General features: G+C 43.2%; 1 protein-coding gene across 1 annotated transcript; it reads left to right on the forward strand.

Annotated features, from left to right (window-relative positions):
- The first annotated feature begins 703 nt into the window (after positions 1-703).
- mideasb (mitotic deacetylase associated SANT domain protein b) lies at positions 704-22,211 on the forward strand. Its single transcript, XM_051396328.1, has 14 exons — positions 704-915; positions 3,124-3,955; positions 4,003-5,012; positions 7,075-7,347; positions 7,970-8,312; positions 8,596-8,662; positions 11,074-11,216; positions 11,779-11,882; positions 14,651-14,726; positions 15,615-15,703; positions 16,416-16,559; positions 17,162-17,281; positions 18,842-19,041; positions 20,426-22,211. The coding sequence occupies exons 2-14, from the start codon at positions 3,379-3,381 to the stop codon at positions 20,649-20,651; spliced, it is 3,372 nt and encodes a 1,123-aa protein (XP_051252288.1). The 5' UTR covers positions 704-915; positions 3,124-3,378; the 3' UTR covers positions 20,652-22,211.
- Positions 22,212-23,621: the final 1,410 nt, after the last annotated feature.

The following is a 23,621-nucleotide window of genomic DNA, read 5'->3' on the forward strand; positions in this document are numbered from 1 at the left end:
CAACAACAACAAAACAAAACAAAAATACAAAACAAAAAATTCTTCTATCTCTGTCTTAATATAAATTTAAATCTACTGCTTTCACCACCAGATTTTCTCTGGGGGTTTTTTCTGCAGCTTCCATAAATAAATACCCTCCCTGCTGTGTGCATCCACCACACAGGAATTATAAGAAGAGATTTCTTCAGAAAAAAGACTTAAAAGAAAATGAAAAAAGGAAGTGTGTCAAACTTGGAAAGCGAGAGTAGCCGGGTGTGCCCTTCCCCTCCATCCCCGCGGTCCTCCCATGTGTGTAGGAATTTCCCGCATACACTGAGAGGGATCTTGCTCCGTAAATTACAGCGCCTTGCATGTTGGAGGAAGACCTTTTATGGGCATGGAAGTAGGTGTGGCCATCGAGCTGGTGGCTGGGGATGGGAGGGTATCAAGGGAAAGGGGGTGGTGGTTTGGGGGGGGGGGGGATCACAAGACAAGCAGAGACACGGAGAGACTCGATGTACAGCAAAAAAAAAGGCCGCATTGTCAGCGTGAGTTTTTTTTTTTCTGTGTGTGCAACCATAGTGCAATAATGTGCAACAGAGAGTTTGTGCAGATTAGCGCTGCGTTTCCGACCTGGAAGAACTCTGTTTACGCACGGACGTCGATCCTCTTTTGCTCTTGACTTTATAGAAAGCAGGGAGGGGGAGTGAGTGAGTGAGTGAGGGGTGGGGGGGGGGAGAAAAAAAAAGTACCAGCGAGTGTGAGGTCAGCAGCATAGCATGAGTCAACCTTGGGGATGTATGCAGTCATCATCGCGGGTCTGTCTGTCTGTATGGTGCGGGCCTGCTGCCGCTGCTGGCCGCGCAGAGCTGCGATGTGTGCGATCCTGCAGGGCTGAGCCGCCGTTAGTAGCAGCTTTCATGACCAAAACCAGCAGTAAGTATTGGGACAGAGACATTAGAGAGGGGGCACTGGAGCCGTGCTGTCGATGGCGTTGTTTGTTTGTAGTCGACAGTTGCTGTGTTATTGTGGCCGCAGCTCGCTGACAAAGTTTTGTTTACCTCGCCGAGACGAACAGGGCGCGCACGGCTGTCTGTAGGATGTTTTTATATGGTATTATATATATATATTGCTATATATGTCAAAGCGGATTGACTTGCAGCGTGCATGAGAGAGACATGTGACGTATTAACGTGGCTGACAAGTTGAATCGATCCTCGGTGTTTGTTTATTAGCTGTCTTCTGGGCACACGGGGGCTGCATTGTTGGCTCGGGTGGTTGCAACGGGACATGGCACTGGATAATCCGTTTCCTGCAACAAAGGGTTTCTCGTAAATAGCGCTGAGCTGGCTGGCGTCAGAAAGTGATGTGGAAGGGAGGGAGAGTGGGAGGGAGGTCCAGGAAAGAGTCCTGTCGTGGAAGGACTCAGCATGTTTTTCCTTTTTTATTATATTTTTTCTTAATTGTGTCTGTTTTCTTGCACGCTTGCAGGCCCCTTCGCATTCCCGCTGGTTGTGCGAGCCGTGCACACACACAACGGGGCTGGGTTTTATATTAGGAAACGGCGATGGATTAGGGAGGCTAATGGTGCTTGACATTTATTCTAATCCAATTTAACGTGTTACTTTTGTTTATGGGGCTAAACCCCGGGGCTTGTGTAAGGTTGCACTTGTGATGCGTCACGATGATCCCTCACCTCAGATGGTGTGTGTGTGTGTGTGTTTTTTTTTTTTTTAATGCACAGAGACACAGCGTGGTCGCCCAGTGATCAGCAGGTTAAAATATCTCTGCTCCAAAAGCTGGGTCCGTCTGCAAGGTAAAACATGTATTTATGTGCAGCTCCTTCAGAGAGAGGGATGTTTTAATGGGGGGGGGGGTTTGACAACATGGCTATAGGCGTGTGTAGCATCACATGGCGTCGCTGATGCACACACGCTGTTTGTTAGCCACACTGCGTGGTCATTCAGTTTCCTTCTCAGTCAGTGGTGCCTCTGAGCCAGTGCAGGATCTGAACAGCTGCAGCTGTCTATTTTAGGAAGCTTCTGTTTTACTAGGCCACCAGAGTAAAGGGTGACAATTGTCAGTCACTTCCTAGGTTGTGAGAGATGGGCCTTTTGGCAAGTCCATGTTGTAGAGATTCTTGTATTCATTTATATAATCTACTTGAGAAATTGTTGTTTTTTTTTTTTTGCTTATGGTGATTCTTGCAGCGATAAAGAGCCTCAGTGGTTTTCTGTTTTTAGATGGTTGACTGCTGCACAAGAGTGACACAGTTTCTGTTTTAATACAGATGGAGCAAGGATTTGAAATTTTAAACAGAAACAGTCTGGATCTGTGTGCATCTTGATATTTGGCAGACTGCGCTGTGTCAAAATCTGCTCCAGAACCCTGCCATCGGATAATATTTTTGATAATCATCACAGGTTTCCATGGCAATTGTCAAGATCCCCCTACAAGCTATCAAAGCATGCAAGGCCATTTTGACTTTTCCCTGCTCTCCTTTTTTCCCCTTGCGAAGCTCGTGTCATCATGACTCATGTCTGCTCGCTTTCAGTTGCCCTTCCTTTTTGAGTCTGCAGTACATAGTTCAAAGGGCATGGGTTTCCTTTTTTTACACCTCTTATGAATCACACAGTTGTAAAAAGAGAGGTTTCTGTCACGTTCAAACTGCTGAAAGTTTGGCGGGAAAGAGAGCTTCCTTTTTTCTGTTACTGGGCAGTGGAGCCACGAGGGACATTTTTTCAGTGCGCGTTATCTCCCCCGGTGCTGATGTCATGCTCATCGTTAAACGTGGTGCAGTAATATCCTGTGATGACATTTCCAGGAACTATTGATCGAGCTATCTCTATCAACAACCTTTCATAAAGTTCCAATAGCATATTCAGGTTCAGTATACGTGTTGGCCTGCGTGCAGGATCTTATCCCTGTGTCATGTGAGCTTAGGGAATGATGAAACAGTTTAGACCTGCCCCTCCCCTCCTCTGTTCTCACACCCGATACCTTTCAGTAGAGGTCTATTGTTGAAAAAGCAAACAGCAGGTTTTTACATGGCTGAGGCGGGGATGATAATGAGACCCCCCCCCGTGGGGACCCCTTTAGTCTGATGGCTCAATGCTTGACCCCTCTCTCATTTTCTCTATACAGGGTGTTGCCCATGAATGAGAAAAACAGGCAGACTTCTTCAGATCTGCTCACCCCAGGCCGGCGACCTCTGAGTTGGTCACAAAGAACTTCAGAGGGGAAGAGGCGATTACCCTGCTTGACTTCGCCACTGATGTCAATGTAGTTATTTTACTGTGGTTGCCCTTTTGATTTTTTTGGATTGATATATTCAAGTGATACCCAGTGGAGCATTAATAGCTGGTTTGCTTGGAAATACTCACCTGGCTCGGCTTATTCATGCCCGTCATGAGCGTACCAGCCCAGCAGAAACCCAGCGCCAAAAGAACTGGCAAACGCATCACGTTTTTCAACGAACAAAGCATAGCAATGAAGGAGAGTTCTCAGCACCCTGAGGGGTCGTACTATGTTCCGGGTGGCACTGCCTCAGACCCCGGACAGAGCGAGGCTGCAAGTACTGTCACCTCCAATCCAGAGGGCCCTCACATGTACCTAAACTCGGTCATATTCAGCCCAGATAAGGGCGACCAGAGCAGGGGTCATTATCAGCAGACTGTGCCTATGAAGTGGGCGCACCAGGAGCCCAGTCAGCAGCAGCCATCTCTGTCCCAGCAGCAGAGAGCTGCCTCGTGGAATACCATGACTAACTGGGGACAAAACATTGCTAATTACATCGGAGGAGTTAATGTAACGGACTCAAGGACCCAGAATGCATTTGCAAAGTCTATGCATGAGACTTCTGGCTTACAGCCACATCAGCAGCCCTCTAACAGAACTGCAGACAAGTTGCCTCTAGGGCCTAACCCTGCAGTTGATGCATACAGGGATGCAGTCAAGGCTCGGGGACTGGAGTGGGAGCAGCAGCAGCAGCAGCAGCAGCAGCAGCAGCAGCACAGCAGCAGCAGCAGCAGCAGCAGCAGTCCCAGGCCTTTCAGGAGACCTTGAAACCTGGGGCACTGAACACCCAGCAGCACAGCACATCCCACCCAGGAGGAAGCTCAGTCTTGCAGCCCTTCCAGTTGGCCTTTGGTCAACCCAAGCAGCACCTGCCACCCTACTACCAGACCTTTCAAGGCAACAGGACAACCTTACCTAATCCACCTATCTATTCCACACAAGCAAAACCCCCTCACCAGTTGCAGCAGCTGCAGAAGCAAGAGCAGATCCAACGCCAGCAACAGCAGCAGCAGCAACAACAACAACAACAACAACAACAACAACATCACATAATCCAGCAACAAATTCAGCAACAGCATCATCATCAAATGCAGCAACAACAAATCATTCAACACCAACAGCATGTACAGCAACAGCTACAGCAGCAGCAACAAATGCAGCACGAGCAGCAGCAACAAAAGATACAGCAGCAGCAGCAACAGCTCCAAATTCAGCAACAAATGCAACATCAGCAGTTGCAACAACAAAACCCTCATGTGCTTGACTATTACCCTGGTGCGCAAAATGCACACCCTCACCCACATCCACAGCCTGTGGTGGTACACTCCCAGGAGTCCTCTGCTCCAGCTCCCCCAAAGATCCAGGAACCAATTATCCAGGACATCACCCCAGAACCCCAGCAGCCTTCAGATCCACTACAGCCCCCTCTCCTGTCTGACCCCCTGTCCCAGTCACAGCCCCAGACACAACTCCAATCTCAAACCCACCTTCGCAGATCACGACGGTTATCCAAGGAAGGTGGGGCGCCATCCGACAACCCCTTTCTCTCCGTCTCTTCGGATCAGGCTGCCCCGGGGCCGCAGGGCTCGCAGAACGGGGCCCGTGACATCCAGGCGGCCCCGACAGGCGTCATCCAGAGCACGCGCAGGAAACGCAGGGTGTCCCAGGAGGTCAACTTGGAGACCCTTGCTCAGAAGGCCTCCGAAATGGAGTCTCTACCACCACATGTTGTAAAGGTAAGTGCTCCATTCAGTTTTGAGATTGTCAAAATAATCTTTCAATGTTTTCGTTTTTCTTTCCATGTCTTTCCTTTTCTGTGTCTTTCTGTTTTCGCTGTTCTTTTGCTCACTCATCTGTTTCTCAGCTGTTTCCTCTCAAGCAACCACAGAAATAACCTTAAACAGAAAAGAACTGAGTGTTCCGAATCCTGATGATTGCATTGCAGTTTATATCTAAACTCGTTGCTGCAAGCTGGAAGCCTTAATTGCGAATATCTCCGCGAGAGCTACAAAATCTATTTTTCTAGTGTTATCCCAGGGTATAATTGCAGTGGGACTTTAACTCCCCAAGCAAGAGTGGGAACTGGAACAAACGGCCTAACGCAACTGCCAGGAAAACTGTGCCAAACTTGTGTTGTTTGTGATTAACGTGTTGCTGGAAGAGATGCTGAATGTAATCAACGCCCCAACGAAGTATGCACCCCAGAACTGAGCTGCTTAGCTCTGCCTTGTTGGAAAAATATGCAGCTAAAACAAGACTTTGCATTGTGAATGTTGTCACAAGGTAAACATTCTTCACAAATAGCTTCATATGTGACTTCTCAGCTCACATAACCTGACTGTAAAGTCTTACACTTATCTATGTTTATGTACTGAATGTCTTGATTGTGCAACAAGTCCTGTTGCCAAACAGCACTGAGTCAGTATGTCTGTAGTTTCAGCATGGCTGTGCCCTGGATTTGCCTCACGGGTAGCTGATCATACAGACAGTGTGTTCGGTTACATGCCTGCACACCTCCCCCCATCCCATCAAAGGAGAGAAACTCCAGCCTGGCCTCCCCTCCCTCTATACAGGGAGGGGTGAAGGGTTGCCCTGCCTGCAGTGCTCAGCAGAATGTCTCTCCACCACTCTGGTGTAGGGGCTGGAGTTTTCCACCAGCAATAATGAGCACAGATTTAGCGTAGCCACACTGCTGCATGCCTCTCTAGCCATGAAGATGCAGTGTGCAGTGGCAGAATGCATCTGTCTTCGACTGGCCTGTGATGTGGTGCTTCAGATGGCTTTGAAGTTGCTCCAGAATTGATCGTTGCTCTAAAGCACACAGGCCCACTCATTATGGTTTCTCAAAGAAAGAAATGTGAAGAATGCTTTTGGGGACGGTTCCTTTGCCATGTATGCAAGGTCTGTCACTTAAGTGCTGCACCTAACAGTACTGTATCAAGGTGCAGACACACGAAAGGCTTGTCTGGGAAGGCTTTCGCTGAGTCTTCTGAAGGGTTAGTTTTCACAGCAGTTCACTGTTTGTTACTTGAGTATGAGACATCATTTTCTCTTCATATTGTTTGTTTTTGTGTGAGGTTAGTACCAATTTACTGTATTGATTTATATATTTGCAGCCTGCCCATGTGAAGTAATAGATATCCAAGTAAATTTTAGTTAAAGATTTACTGTGCTGTGGTTTTGCTAAGCTACAGTTACTTAAGTTGTTAGGGAGTATGATTCTTTGCACCTGTTATGTCGTGCACTGTATCGGCTAGCCAAGTAGATTTTACTCGTTTGTGCATTTGAAAATGTGTCACCTGAAAGTTTTGATGTGTTGAGCTCATGAGCTGCAGTTTCACGTGTTTCAACAAGTGCCTTTATAGCAAGAAACAACAGGATGAAGTTGTCTTTGAGGAGTCACGCACTTGAGACGTTTCACCTCAACAAGGGACGTAATTTTGACATTTGGGGTGGCAACTAACCATTATTTTTAGTATCAGTTAATCTGACTATTATTTTTCAATTTTACAGTGACAAGATATATTGAAAAAACATACAAAACAATCAAATAAAACACAAATTTGGCCCTCTTGTAGTGTGTGTGTGTGTGGGGGTGGCGCCAGCGCGCGCAGGCACCATTCATCTATCTATCTATCTATCTATTTATCTAACAATTGACTTAAAAGATTACTTGCACAAACCTGCACATTAGCAATGGGAAAGTAATGCGTTTACATATGCCATTAATGTCTTTATATTAAAGAGAAAATCAGTTTATAAGTAGTCTTCTAACACTTCATCCACCGTCTTTATCAGGAACCCCGCCGGCCGTGGAGTCCCACTGACTCAGAGGGTCTGAATGCCAAGCGGCCCCGAGACGACAGCCTCGTTCCACTCGTCATCCCCGTGTCCGTTCCAGTACGAAGGAAGGAACCCTCTTCTCCTGATAGAGATGAAGCAGCCCTGGCCTCCAACTGGCCCCCCAGGCCTTCAAATCCCCAGGACCTCGGCCGCGCTGACCACAAGCCTTCAGTCATTGTCACCCGGAGACGCTCACTCAGGAACTCCTTGTCCGAGAGCTCAGAGCAGGTTTGTGCATATTCATTCTTTGCTGCTTTTTGTTTTCTTATTGTTTTTGAAGTTAGTGTACTTTGGTGCCACTTTTAAATTAGTACAATTTTTAATACTTTAACCTACATTATTTGTTGAACTGTAAGAATTAATTGACGCAGAATGAACAGGTAGTTTGATGGTGTTCCACTGTCTAAACTCCAGCTATTAAATCCCTGCATTTATGCCACATCGCCCCGCCAGCACATGCTCCCTTCCCCCCACCATTCTCCATGTCTCCCCTGCCCCCATTTCAGTAGTCCACAGTTTTCTCCCTTTCCCTGTTTTCATTTGGGGGGGATTTGGCGAACTGGTGGCCCTGTCCCAGATCAGGAAGATTATCAGGGTTTAGCACTGCCATGCTGTACATTATGTACCATAGAGTAGAGGGTTGGGGGTGCCTTGTTCTTTCGCTCTACAATTTCTCTGGATGAATAAACAAAAAGCCAACTTTGAGTAGGCATATCATTCATTTTTCATTTTCATCTATCAGGTTTTGTTTTTGGTGTGTGTTCTTGCTTAAAATGAAAATGTAGGTATCACAGTGCACACAGAGACTCCTGTGATTCATTTACCTCTTAACACTATTCTTCCTCACCAGAATGGAGGAACTGAAGGAGAGAACGATGACGGCAAAAAGTGCAAACGGCGTCCCCGACCCGAGCCTCTTTTCATCCCACCACCTAAACCCAGTTTATTCATTGCCCCCTCTGTCTACTCAATCACACCCTACCAGAGTCACCTACGTTCCCCCGTTCGCCTCGCAGATAACCCCCTCACCATACCTCCCTACACGCCGCCGCCAATCCTCAGCCCTGTGCGTGAGGGCTCTGGCCTGTACTTCTCCACCTTCCTGTCCACTGCTGCAGCTGCTGCAGCCAGCGCCCAGGGCCTGCCACCTCCAGCAACCCCCAAGTCGGCAACACGCAGCCTGTTGCGCTCCAGTAAGTGAAAAAAGCAAAAAGATAAGTTCATAAAACCTCCCAGAATTATCCCCATAATATCCTAACTGTGGGAATTCAATGATGAAGCTCTTGACACTTAATTAGTAATAAGCATCTGGCAATAATTCACCATAAATAATCTGATATCAGACTATTTGTGTGTAAATCAATTATGAAAGTTTCAGTATTAGCATTAAGCCTGAAGCCTGAATGACCTTTTCTGATTACATAACTCCTTTTTTGATAATGTCACTGTGTTCATTTTTTGTTTCTGCTCCTTCAGACAGCTGCGATATCACACCACCAGTTCTGTCTGCTATGAGTGAGGCCACTCCAGTCAGCATAGAGCCGTGAGTATTCCCCTCCCAACATCCCCAAATCATCAACTTCTTCCATTATGGAAAGGGTGGGTTTGGGGGTTTGTGTGACGTTTTCAGATAAATGATAATGATGGATACTCAGAGGCATGCATTATCATAGTAGTTCTGCAATCAATTATTCAAACCATAACACTTGGCTGAATCATGAATTGTCCCGAAAGAGAAAAGAGGCTTTTTGAAATTCTAAACCCATCCTTTAAAGCTGCCCTCCTTCTCCGCCACTGTTACCACTGGAATCTTTTGCCCTGTCATCCACAGCTAGCATTAGTGCCAGTATTCGCCTTCTGATCTTACTATGCAGTCTAATGTCTCCCTCAATAAGAGAGAGTGCATCCTGTCATAACAACTCCATATTAACTGTCAAATGAAAGCCTTAAAGCCTTTTGAAAACTAATGGCAGTCAGTGTGTCAGAGGCTCTGTAACATACATGAACAGAGAATGTGGTTTTGATTGTTTTAAAGGTAATCTGTTTCAATTTAATATGCAAAGGTTGGCTAACGTTACACCGGGCAGGTATCTGGTTTTTAACAATCTACCATATGTGGCTTTTGTTGATATTGAAGTTGTAATCCTTAAGATTTCAGACCTGGTTGATTTGGGGGACACTTGTTGTTACCGTGGCAACAGCAAGTGCAGTTTAATATTACAGCAAACACTCGTTGAGCAGCTACTTTGTCAGAAATACAACAGTAGAGCAACTGATATATCTGTTTCCAGTGCAACCAAACAGACTCTCATTGTTTTAATAAGGAAGTCAGTCAATAAGAAGTGCAGCTGAAATCTGATACCCTTTTGCCTTGCTGAAGGGTTGAAATTACGTCCAAAAAATATCCAAAATACGTGTTGTCTTGGTTATGTAGATGCATGTTTGATACCTGATCGTGGTTAGCGCTAACCTTGATATACTGCATTTCCTGTGGTTGTGTTTCACAAGTTTAACACTTTTAACGTGAAGCAGCAGCAGTATGATGTTGTGTTCGCATCAGTTGTAACTTTATACAACTCCGATACTGTGTAAATAGACTGAACAGTGCTGCTGACATCAATGAGATAAAATTACACAGGATTCGATTGATTGTCCCCTGTGAATCTTTAATACTTAGCTCGGTAGGCATTCTCAATCCAGTGTGGGGATGGCGGACTCCGCCACTAACAATAAAAACTACTGTACAGGGAGGTAATTACCAAATTTAAATACATAGACTGGCTATTGCAGAACAAAGTTACCATAAATCGTATCAAACATGGGGTTTTAATTTCATGAAAATCTTAAGAATTTCAAACGTATTCTCAGGTAAAATCAGCATGCAGTACGTCAGATAGATAGATACTTTATTTATCCCGAGAGAGATTCATTCATTCAGTGCATGTAAACAACTTGAACCAAATAAGACCTTCAGTAGAACATGGTCAATAGCCAAAATACTTCATAGATGTAAACTGATAGCTTGAATGTTTATGAAATTTAGAGCAACAGAGAAAGGGGGGTACTAAGACTCCATTTAGTTTAACCCTTAAACTATTAGTCAAGGATTCTTTTGTGGTGTTGCATGCTCAGTGAGGTGCAGTCCGTTGGGGTGCGTTGTGCAAGCTGTTCAGAAGTCAGTCAGGGACGAGCCAGTGAAGCTTCCCATAAATCAGGCTTTCAGCTGGGCCTGGTGTACTCCCAAACACAACCAGAGCCATCACAGTTGAACTTCTAGCAGCCCACCTTCCCTGGTGGAGGCTGCCAGAATACACACACACACACACACACGCACACACTTAGCTGGAAATACTGCAGGCCCACTGGAAATGCAGGGGAGGGAAGGGGCATGCTTGAACTGGATTGTCTGTTAATACTACGCAGCATGATTTTCACAACTATAGCACTGAGGTATCTGGTTTCAGTTGACATGTAAGCATATGGGATACATGCATTTGTTTGAGAATCAGCCCTTCTTTCTACTTGAACATAACCTTTGTCCTACAGCATGATGAGGATCCCTTTACTTTCAGTTTGAGGAATTTAGGAAGTGCACTGTTTTGAAATACACATTTTTCAAAGGGATTTGCATTTTATTCATTATCTTTAGAGCACAAGAGACACGTACAACAAGCTTGAATTCAAAGCAGTGCAGGAATTGCAGTGCTCAGAGCCCAGAGTGCCTCAACAATCTTCCTGTGACTATTTAAAGATCACGGCAGATAGAAAAGCCAAGAAATCAAAATATGATCTCAGAAATAAAACAAGAGCTTTACTCTTAAAGGAAATCTGATATTCATACATGATGTATTGACTGAAATATTTAAGAGTGAATAAAAACTTCTTAACAGTGAAGGCACTTGATGAATTTTGGATAGATCAAATTCAAAGCTCACGCTCATGTCCTGTTCCCAGACGGATAAATATTGGGTCGCGGTACCAGGCGGAGGTGCCAGAGCTGAGGCAGCGGTCAGCTGTTGAGCTGGATCATCATCGAGCTGAGCTGGTCTGGGCTCCACTGACTGAACTGGAGGAGAAACCCGACTACCAGGAGAAAGGTAAGAAAAGTATCATATTTCACAATTGTTACATCACCTGAAACTGAAAGCCTAAATACTGGCAGCCAGTAGATTCTTGCTATTTACTGGACAGATAATTTTCCTATGGTCATTTTGTATGTCACTCATCAGGAAAAGAATAACTGCACTTTGTTTTGATTGAGTCTCAGGCTGAAGTCTGTCATTTCCTTGTTTGCAAAATACAGAAGTAACTTTCTGTTTGAATAGACTGTGTTTAATAATTCACCATAAGGCGGATGGGATTTTATCTCAAGCTGCATAATCCTTCATTATGTCCTCCTTTATTACATTTAGATACTTGTTTGTTTAGTGAGAAGATGTAAGCAGTTTGAACTCTTCAGATACCAGCGTATATGATGCAATTTAATATGGTAAAATATACTTAACTGTCACTGTGGGGAAGTTTGTTGTGGATCCCACATTAACAAAATACAATAAAATTACAGAAGATACTGTTGAATTCAATTATTTTTCTAGTTTCAGGTTTTTAAAAAGTATTCATTTCTGTGTTGCTCGCTCATAATCACTCTGTGTCTTTCAGTGGAAGACCTCATGCACCTGGCCTGCTCCAGTGTTTTCTGTGGAGGAGGCACCAACCAGGAGTTAGCCCACCATTGTTTGTACGAGTGCAAAGGGGACATAATGGTGAGCACAACAGAACAATCCACACTGACTGACAAGGCAGGGATTTCCATGATTAATGGAAATAATGGCTGGAAGCTGTGTCCTGCACTGTGCATACTCGAGTCAAGTTAGTGTGTAGTGTAAAAGCGTTTTTTGGTCGCTGTCAATCAAACCTAATCAGCACTACCACTGGTAAAGCAGGTTAACTCGACTCCTACGTGGTAAATATGTAAAGATGTTTTATATAGTAATTCATATTTAATGTTACGTTTGAAGACAAGGGGATTTAAAGAATGATTGAAAGGATACAATTACCACCAATTATAGTCGTTTTTATACAGTAGTGGGTTTACTTTTGTTTTCCGAAGTAACATCATTTTGAAGTTATTTCAAAAGCACTTAGTAAGCGTAGATTTTTCTGCTGGTGAAAACTGATTTCTGTTTCTTGTAAACCCTTAACCTTGTTCTAACAGGGTTTGCTAGATACGTGCAAGTGCATTTCAAAGACTTCAGAGAGGTGGGATGAAAGATAAGATCAGTGCGTCCTTGTATCCAGAATGATTAAATACAACCAGGACAAAAACATGTCAAAGTGTAGCTTCATATCTCACTAATAAACTGAAAGTATGCCACGCAGAAATCGTATTACTGACCAGCTGCATGTAAACGTGAGGTTTACAGTAATCGGGTTGTTGCAGTGCACATACACATGTCCTACGACTTCCTGCCTTAACTTGATATCTTCCACTAACCTGGTTTGTTGTGTGCATCTAAATGTAATGATCGAATGCCTTCATCTGAGCTCTCAATGATTACTGAACGGAAGTGACTGATCTGTAGACTTTCAATCTGCTATACAGTGAAACTCTGTGGTGGCCTGAGATGACTGAGATAGTAAAACAGTTTGGTTATTGAGCCAGAGGCTACGGTGATGCCTCTGTAGAGCAGAGGAGCTGCACATGCGGTCACTGAGGTGTGATGTACAGGGTTCACTACAGAGCTTAAACAATCGATTCATCCATCAACCATAAATTCACTAGTTCCAGTTTCTAAGTTGTGTTTTTGGGGGGAAATCTTCTCTCAACATGATGATTTCTACCATGAGGTTGCGAGGTGAAATGTACACCATTATACAGGGTATTGCCATTGTTGTATTAACACTAGGGTTACATGCGCATGGTCAGGTTTACGCAAATTTCTTTGCTCTACTTGAGCAACCAGACAAAACATCTAAGTCATAAAATACGCCTGAAGAAGGTCAGAAAAAGTCCCACCAAGAAATCTGATTGGTCAGATTGGTGCTCCACCTTTTTACTGCTGCAATGATGCATCCTGTGTCTTACACCTATTGCATCACTGTCAGACCACTAATTACATCAGAGCTCATCATCAGGGCTAGTTTAGCTCACAGTGCTGTTATCCAAGAATGTAATCTTAACCAAAAAAAACAGAACAATGTGCCCCATGCTGGTTGCGATAACGAGGCCAAAGAGCGGGCAGTGTTAAACGCTATGAGGCAGCATCTCAAGTGGCTCTTTCCTGTTTCACGTCAACCCCCATTTGAAACACCAGCAGCAGAGGATGCAGTTATATTTATTATTGTTTACGAGAATTTAATGAGCAGAGGGAGGGTTAGATGGCTACAAGTGGATGCTGGGATATTAAAAAGGAAAATTGAAAGCTTAGCATCTCAGAATAGCCTTGCTGCATGTAACCAGCTTGTATCTAAATTGTTATTGAAGTTGATTTGATTAATTTAAATGATAATAATAATAATAATACTTATACCTCATAGAGCCCAAGGAGGTGTTTTCAAATATAAAGATATTCAATTTATTATAATGTTAAGATGTGAAAAAGCAGCAAATTCTTACATAAGAGAAGCTGGAAAAAACTCATCGTTGCAGCTTTAATAATAATTAAAATAACAATACGCTTTATTTCTGAACCAACAATATACGGTGCTTTACAACACAAAACAAATGGCAATATTGGAATAAAAGTTCTTTTGCATAATGACAAAAAACCCATATACATGTTCAAGTATCTGTGGCACCTTATTTTTAGTATTAAGTACTTAAGTATTAGGTTTGAACATTTCTAAATCATATTTTTAATCCATGGACTATTTTTGTTTAAAGAAGACCTGTTTTACGACCATAAATTGCAGTGGATCTAATTGCCAATCAATTATTTCACACCGATCAGGAGAGATGTACAGTACAGTGACTTAAACGGTGATCCTAAATCAATACTTCCATTATTGCCCAATTGTACAAGCTGGAGTTGACTCGCAGCCTGATGCAGAGTTATAGTAGTACTGGTGGAGATTTCAGACCCCAGCGACCAGCACTGGTCCAACGTTACCATGGAAACTACGAGGGGAGGGGGGTGTGTGTGTGTGTAAGCGCCCACTCTCTGCAGCAGTCCGGCTCAAACTGCCGTCTTTCAACATTCATGCACAGTCAAGACTGTTTCTTCTCAAAGAGCACAAAGTTCATTCTTATTTTTTCGACAATGCCAGGGAGGGTATGATCGTGATATAATGCACTCAGGTACTTGATACATGCTGGGGGGAGAAACAATGAGAACGATGGTTATCTCACTCCCTGGTTACCTGTAAGCAACATCAGCTCAGTGTGATTTTACGGGTTTATAAAGCACAGTTTGAGCGCCTAATAGAGCAAGAGTCAGCGTGTTTGGCAGGAGAGTGACCTGCTGCATAAAGGCTCATAACAATTAAAGTGCCGTGTTGGTTCACTTTAAAGCAGTGTTTGTTTTTCTTTCAGGCTGCGCTGTCTCTCCTGATGCTGAAGAATCCAATTTTCCCCAAGTCTCATCACCTGGCAAACTACCACTACTCAGGTGAGTCGTAAAAGTAGAATTTACTTGTATTTCAATATCATTTTTTACCATAATAAAAGCATTAGGGCTGAAACGACAACAGATCAACACAAAATCTGCAATTCCATCTTCTTCAGTTTTGAGGATTTACAGTTTGTTTAAGCCTTGAGTGACATTAAATTGATAATATTTAGATATTAGTTCAGTTTTTCTGTACCAAACAGTTAAATAATTAATCAAGAAAATAGTTGGCAGGTCACTGAATAATTAATATCTCAATGTCTCAGAAAGTTTACTGGATTCATCCTGAAATTATTTTCTGGCATCCGTTTTTTGCCTTATCTGATAAACTCCACCCAGCTGATATTCAAACGCTGAAAACAAATGCCCATGTTTACTTGGAAATCCTGATTTCAGCCCAGATGCATTCTGAATATTTTCTGTTTATGCTACCATTTAGACTCTTGGATGTGTCGAACATTTTCCTCCCCTATTTTCTTTTGACCATCCAACAGTGACTTTCTAAGGCCTCTGTTTTGCCTCAAAGCAATGGCAGCTGCAGCAGTGAGAGTGTCAGGGTTGTGTGTCGGTGGGGGTAGTGGGTTGACTGTGGAGGATTGTCAGGGTCAACATGATGAGGGGAAGGAGGGGAGAAGGGAGGAGTTTTACAGCATGTGGTTAATCCCAAGCAGAAGACAGGAGAGCCATTGTTTACGTGTGTGTGTGTGTGTGGTTTTAATGGTGGGGGGTGGGATTGAACTTGTCAGTGTCTGCACACATTCAGAATATAGTCTGGAAGCAGATACTTGAGTGTTTTTAAACTGGCCATTAACATGCTGCATCTTTCCTCCTTCTTAAATGTCTCTCTCTTTCTCTACCTATCTCCCTTCTGCCTCCCCCCTCCTTCAGGATCCGACAGCTGGACCGCAGCTGAGAGACGCCAGTTTAACAAAGGCATCTCTGCGTACAAGAAGGATTTCTTCAAGGTGCAGAAACAGGTACGTTCAAACATATGAGCAGGGAAATAAAAATGACTTCTCGTCCAAGCCACATAGTAACTGTGGGCTCTGACTGATTGGATTTTTTTCTCTACCCACAGTTTACACACCCTCCCTAAAAAACATTGCGCACACATTATTTTCCCTGGCTATGTGTGGGCGGGGAAAAGGAAATACAGTCACTCTGGAACAATGTTTCGTCCTTGTTTAATTATTTGCACTGTCACAGTCCATTATTGTTTTTCCACAAGACTGCAAAACAATTTAATTTTCTTGTCCTAACCACTTCAGTGATCAAGGGTGAGGCCAAATTATATCAGTTTAAGTTTTTCAGTGTTCATTGGCCAAACCACCAGATTAAAGGCTTTTAAAATTTGATTTATGAGTTTGCTTTAGGCCTTTGTTGTTGAGACGGCTGTTGCTGTAGCCGCAATGAAGCTTCTCAAAACAAATGTCATTTTATTTTATTATCTGAAGGACATTAAGTCATCAGGGGTACCAAAAATACAAAACATAATACAAAATATACTGAATAAAAACAGACAATTAATTTTTTTTTTAAAGCTGCACATCATCTGCTCTGTCTTGTGTCTCGTGTTTGCTTTCCAACAGCAGGACTGTGCTCCAAAACAGCCTGCACGCAGTGACATTACAAAGAAAGGAGAGAGAAATTAAAACTCCATTAACAGGGAAATGTGTGTGTCGTTCACAGGTGATCACCAAGTCGGTGGCGCAGTGTGTGGAGTTTTACTACACGTACAAGAAACATGTCAAGATCGGCCGCAACGGGACGCTGACGTACGGAGAGGTTGAGCCTCTTGAGAGCAGGACCACTGAGGAGGAGATGGACCACAAGGTCAGTTTAATGTTCAATGTCTGTATGGCAGAAACAGATGTTTTTTTGTTGCTAAGGTATAGATGTAATGCTGCTCATTTTAGCTAATTAATCTCCTGAGAGAGAATAAAGACACTGACATTAAGCAGAACAAACTTCTTACAAACAGCAGAGTCCCAAAAACAAATACAGCAGACAAAATATTGATTTAAAATGATTTTACTGAAAGCTAAAACAATTTATAAGCATCTGCAAAAGTAGTTCAGGAGCTTTGTATACAGTCAGCAGAGACCAGGTTAGTGAACAGAATGAATGCTACTGTTAAACTGCATGGTCATGATTAAACGTGTAGAGTTTTATTTAGATGTGAAACTGTCACATTCAGAAATAACCACAGCTCAAAGTATATTAATTGACCACTTGTGTTGAACTGTGTGAATCCCCTTCTTTATATGTCATATCATCTAATAACATTAAAAAAAACCTTTAAACTAATGTTCAAGAGATGAAGTTTCATTGTACAACACTCTACTTCAGAGCTTTATGAATCAGCATCTAGCTGTAAATGTCTCTCCTGGAGGTCTTCTGTCTTACACGTACGCTCTCTGTCCCTGGGTCAGCAGGGCTCTCACAGATTGGAGCCACAACGGGAGGAGGACAGCAGGAACTGGGAAGGATCAGCTGACAGGAAACAGGAAGTCGGCCCCACCAGGGTGACACACACGTTGCAGTCCACTGAGAACGTGAGTGTGAAATTCAGTTTAAATCTGCACTTCATGGGAACGGAAACCCAGAACAGAATGAATAAATAAATAAGTAGATTGGAAAAAGATGGGAAGGTTTCCTCCTAGATACCGTTAAGAATATGAAAGTCCTCATCCTTGAAGCCTTTTCATTGTGAAGTGTAAAAGTGAAACATGAAATACATTTGTGTAGTATATTTTCAGGTGCAGGAAATGCTTCATCTTCTTTATGAGTCACATACTCGCACTTTCTCGTCAGGCTCTCAGAGGTGATATTTCTCTCACTGTTCGGTCTTTTTGAGTTTCTCTTCAGTGATTCAGTGACAGCGGTCATTTTTGGCAGTTTGACAGATTATTTGGTTCTCACTAAGTTTCTGCTGCAGATAATGTTTGTTCTGTAGATTTCAGAATGTGACTGGTATTAAGGGAGAATGAGGTACAGTGTGTCATAAGCGATGTTGCTCAACTGCATTATTATAACATAAGTTATATATATATAATGCTAGCCACAGTTTTAGGCAAACGCTTACAGCAGGTTGCATGTGAGTTATCATACCGGCCTGGAAACAAACTAACAGACGTGTCTGCAGTCATTTTCTGTTTATCGACCTTGCAAGCACCAAATAATCGGCCCGATTAATCGGTCAACCGATTGGACTGACTGATTAAAAATGGACTCAGGTAATCTTACTAGCCTAGCAGCAGTATGGCTACAAACAACCCATAATGCAAGGGGCCAGGATACGCCATTTAAAACTAAAATGTGATGTTGTAAATACGTAAACATCTAGTCCATTCCTGAATAAAAATCTTACATATACAGTGTATATATAGAAATGTGGGTCATCGTGGCATCGTAAATAAAAAATGAAATCATGCAGAATCAAAACCGAACATAAATAGGTCAGTACTCCAGAAGGATGCCATCAAACTGCTTTGATCAAAGGAGTTATCTGATTTTTCTAATATTCTTTATTATTGCAAAACATTTACATCTACATATACTCACATGTGTTGCTTCAGGGTAAACAAAGGGAGGAAGCAAACAGACATTATTTTGGAGCAAACTTCCACTCTGTTGCTCCTTAGAAACCTCAGTTGGCCTCACCAGACTTGACATGCTTGTCCTTTTGAACTCTACCCGAATTGTCCTGGTGGATGGGTGTTGGATCTGCTGCCCCCTGCTGGATGTTTTAGAAGAGAAAACGTGGCTGATGTCCACCCCTCTGGATTGTGTAACCCCTTTGTGTCTGTTAGCAAACAATGACTCGACAAGAAAACTTTATCCCTGTTACTCCCATTGCACTTTGCCGTTTAGCACACATAACAGGTTGTTGATAAAACTGCCAGGCTGTTACTTATTTTTGTCTTCTTAAACTGTGTCCATATGTATGTCAACTGGCACGTTTGCATGCCATTGTAATCCTACCCTCCATAAAAGTTGCTCATAAAGTAGCTCCAGGCTCATTATCTCCCAAATGCTCTCAGTGACTTGTGTGAAACATCTTGGGAGCTTTTTGTGTTAACTCTACTTCTCATTTTTATTGTGTGTGTGTGCAGCCTGGGACCGTCCTGATCATGAAAGGCCAGGAAGACGCGGGGCGGGACCAGCCGCTGTCCCGGGTCATCCAACCACCTCATCCACCCCCTCCCAGCGCCAAGTCACGCTACGACAGCAACGCACGCAAGACCAGCCCTTCAACAGGAAACAAAGGCACAGCTGGTCAAGAGGGAGAGTTCCCCTGCAAGAAATGTGGCAGGTCAGTGATCAGAAACATCACGTCAGTCACTGCTGTTGTGTTGGAGACGTTGGCATGGCTCTGTTTACTTATGCAAAGCTGACAGCAGTAGCAGCAGCAGCCACTTGAAGTCACATAAGTGGCCTTTGACTGAGCTAGCTAGATGTGAAACACAGAATTTCTGCAGGAAATATTGCCACTGCCACTGCCCATTTGGAATATGTATTGGTAAATAGAGGCAAGTGTCTCTCGGTGCTCGAAAGAACCAGCCCATCCTGTCATGCTTTGGTTAAATAACAGCCCGTCCTCTGGCAACACCGGGCCTGTTATTGCCAACTGTGTCCTAGCAACTGAAACACAGAGTAGATACGGCACATCACGCCTCTCGTCGATGCAGCTCTACCCAGTGACTTGGCAAGAGTTTCACTCACCCTTTAAAATACTTACCCTGCTCAAAGGGTGCTCATTATAGATTAGCCACCGCTACAGGGGCTGATACAGGAAACTCAACCAGGCTTATTTGCCATTTACAGTCATTGAAAAGATTTGGAAAATTGCATAATTTGGGGATGGTTTCAGTGTACATTGCCGCACAGCTACAGACCCACTGCTGTGTCACATGCTGTGATATTCATTGTTCTGATACGGCCCGTCATTACCCAGCCCTTATTTCCATGCATCATACTGAACTTTGCCCACGGTCTTTATGAGGAGAGACAAAGAGAGTAATTACTATTGACTGACTTTCGACACAGTAAATGTGTAACAATGAGCACATTTTGCCTCTCTTAACACCCAATTAAGCACTCAGCATTATTGCATTTTATCTTAAATAGACATGATGAGGGGACTCTCAGTTGGTATCTTCCAGTCATTTGTTTTTGTGCTTTCTATCCATCTTCTGGAATGCTAAATTCAAGCCTGTTTTGCATTCACTGTTCCCATTTTACAGTCTGGCTGCTGTGCGTTGGTATTCTGGGAATTTGCTGAAGGTCACCAAACTCCCTGAACTAACAAGAATGATTACGATTTTGCTCCCTAAGTGCTTTTGCTTTTTTCCTACGCTGCTATTTTTACAGAGATGTGACGCCAATTTTAGACATCATGTTAAAATAAACTGACTGTGGACAGGCCAGTTTTATCTTCTTACCCCCCTTGTGGTGTGGGGCAAAAGTCATGAGGCAACAAAAACTCTCGTACCACCCCAATAATAATCAGACCAGCTGTCTCCCTCCTTTTAATTTTGTTGTCGGACATTATAGAGTAGGCAGCAGTGATCATTAGTTAATTAGTAATTAACGGCTTAGGATACATTTTCAAATCATTGATGCAGAACATTTATATAACAGACACAAGCAATGTTACGCATTCATGTATGAAAAACTCTTCCTTTCTTTTCCTGTAGGATCTTCTACAAGGTGAAGAGCCGCAGCGCCCACATGAAGAGCCACGCCGAGCAGGAGAAGAAGGCCGCGGCACTACGCCAGAAGGAGGCGGAGGAACGAGCAGCCGCGGAGGCCGCCGCCCTCCTCGCCGCACGGCAGCAGAACGGGACGCGACAGATAGGCGGGGACAGCACCAACGACGACTCGTCAGACGGGGAGGACGAGGACGACGAGGACTGGAAGTAAGAGAAAGGCCGCACAGACTGACTGCTCCGTGCAGCGTGGCTATCTCTCTGGAATGGAAGAAGGAAAGTTTGGAGAGAAGAAAAAAAAAAAAGAATCCCTCCTGTGAACTTTGTGTATATTTTGTGGAACAAGAAGACTTCCGTTGCTTGGCACATTCAGGGACAGATTTACTCCCATGTATGTGTTTGTGAATGCGTGGACTGTGTGTGTGTGTGTGTGTTTGTGAATGCGTGGACTGAGTGTGTGTGTGTGTGTGTGTGTGTCTGTGTGTGTGTGTGTGTGTGTGTGTGAGAGAATGTGTGTGCTTTTCCAAAACTCACCAACGCCCCTTTACTCTGCTTGAAAAGCTTTTTTTCAAGAGTTACCTCTCTTGGTCACAGGGCTCGGCCAAATCAAAGCCATGCCGCCACTCTCGGCGCTGTCCTGCTTTTACCACGCCAGGCCACGGCCTTCCTCAGCACTTCGAGTCTCTCGCCGCCTCCTTTTGTCAGACGCGGGAACTTGTTGGACTCCCTTTTTTTCTTTCCCTCTCTCGATGAGCCACAGCACGCGCTTGCCGCATCCCGACTGGATGAAGTTTTGGCGATATGGACACTGAAATCTGACAGCTGGGGGAGCGCGGCGAGGCGAACGAACGGAGGGTCGTGCTGTTAGTTTCTCTGCTCTAAGACGGACAGATGGATGGATGGATGGATGGATGGCATGTGCAAACTGTTGCCTTTGTTTCGCCGCTCTTCTGCACTCAAGGCTGCCAAAAGCTTTCTCAGACGCATGTTGTGCACCAAATGGGTTCCCTCTCTCTTTCTCTGTGAGCGTTGTTCATTTGGGCTTTAGTTCTGTGAATCCCTCTTCAGCCCTCGTCACTTTTTATAGTTCCCAGTTTGTTCCTCACTGTTGATGCCTTGGATGTTTTTGATGCTTTTTATCTTGAAATGACAATCAATTTTACACTGTTGTTTTTTTTTTTGTTTTTTTTTATAAATATATATATACAGGTAAACGTTACTTTTTCTGCCTGTGTAGCTATATATGGTTATTGCTGTTGTTTTTGTGAATATTCTTGTTGATTATTATTATTATTATTATTATTATTATTATTATTATTATTATTATTATTATTATAATATCCTGTTTTGGGCTGCAATTTAATTGAGCGCTTTTCCGTTCTTGTCCATAGCTTCTTCTCCTCCTTTTTTTTTTTTTTTATTTAAACAAAAAACAAAAATAATGCTACTTGCTGCCTGTTTATAACTGTGAGATTTTTTTGGAAGCCAGAAATGAAGAAAAGGCAGAAACATATGTGCAATAGAACAAGTTGACCCCACCCCCTGTTACCAGAGCGTCCAAGCCCCCTCCCCCCCCCCTCTCTGTCATGCTTATGACTGGCTGCTCTGGATGCCTCTCTGTCAAACCCTGTAACTGATAGGAGGCACTGACTCGGACTGTTGAAACCGCAGGTCTCTGTAGATACACAACAAAGTGGGGAAAGACAACAAACAGCACAAATGAGATCAAGACACATTTTGGAAGCCGATACCAACATTCATGACACACTTACTAGCCTGAAATTTTAGCCAGAGTTCACTTCTACAGCGTCCACGTTCTCCTTGATATTGGTGAATAATTTGCTGATACAAACAGGCGGTAAGAGAAGCGTAAGCGTTCTCTACTGTAAACCAAACTTAAGCCATATTTTGCTGGTTTTAACAGGAGATATTGGCCAGATACTGACATGAATATAACCTATGCTCTCTACTTGCACATTTCAGCTAGAGTTCACTTTTGACAGACAACAGCAAACAGACCAGAACAAGAGTCAGAAGCATTCTTCTGCACACCATACCTAACTTAACTTTTGCAGATGTTTACAGGGACTTCTTCTTCTTTTTTCTTTTTTTTTTTTTTTTTTTTTTTTTTTTTTTTTTTTTTTTTTTTTTTTTTTTTTTTTTTTTTTTTTTCTTCTTCTTCTTCTTCTTCTTCGATATTTTCACACTAAAAGTCCCTGTTTGCTGATATTTTTGTGATTTTCTAAATTCTGACCTGTTATGCCTGAAAAATTAGGAGAAGTAATTCTCTCGTTTACCCGCATTGGAAAAATATCTCAAATTGTTCAGATCGTTGTGACACCGACACACTCCATTGATTATTTGTCTATGTGGGTCAACAGTTAAAGACGCACATTGTGACACAGCCTGCTAATAATGCATGGGGAAATACGTACAAATTATTATAATAATAATAAAAATAAGGATTTGACTCTGTAGTGGCGGTTAAGACTGGCTGGCTGTTTTTTCAAGGCTCTATATTTTCATCTGTCTAACCCCGACGTGTATCTATTGTTGACTTCTTTCTGTTTACCTTGTTGCTGATAGCAGGCACTGAATTGGACTATGGAAACGACATGTTTTGATCCGTCTATCTCGACATATCTCTATGTTAAGCCCTTCGGCCGGAGCCAGCTTCTGTTGCCATAGCAACAAATGGGTTAAAGGGTTATTTTCCTTTAAAGGACAAACCACAGTGGGGGGGGAGCCGGGAGGGGGGTGAAAGCAGCTCCAATTACCAGTTACTCCACAAGTTAATCCTGGGTCTATGCACAGACTGTTTATGTGTGCGTGAGTGTGTGTGTGTGTGTGTGGACAAACTGTTAAAAGTGTGTGTGAGAATGCTTTGAGGTCAAATGGAAAACTGTCAATGGAAAAAAAAAAAAAAGTTTTTGCAGACTGTTCACATGTTTGGTATGTTAATTTATATTTCCTTTTTATTTGGGGCTTGTCCTGAGGTTCTCACGTGGGGGAAAGTTGTTGTCCACAAAAAGGTTTTCAAGCTGTTTTAAGAAGAAAGAAATTCGAGATGAAATCGAGGCCACGACACACACACAGCTGTAAAACTTTTTCTCATTTCATCCAGTTGGTTAAGGGAATTTTAAAGGGGACAAAAGGTTTATTTAGCTAAAGATTAGAAAATATA

The sequence above is a fragment of the Dicentrarchus labrax genome, unplaced genomic scaffold (assembly GCF_905237075.1).
Source record: "Dicentrarchus labrax unplaced genomic scaffold, dlabrax2021, whole genome shotgun sequence".
NCBI lineage: Eukaryota > Metazoa > Chordata > Actinopteri > Moronidae > Dicentrarchus > Dicentrarchus labrax.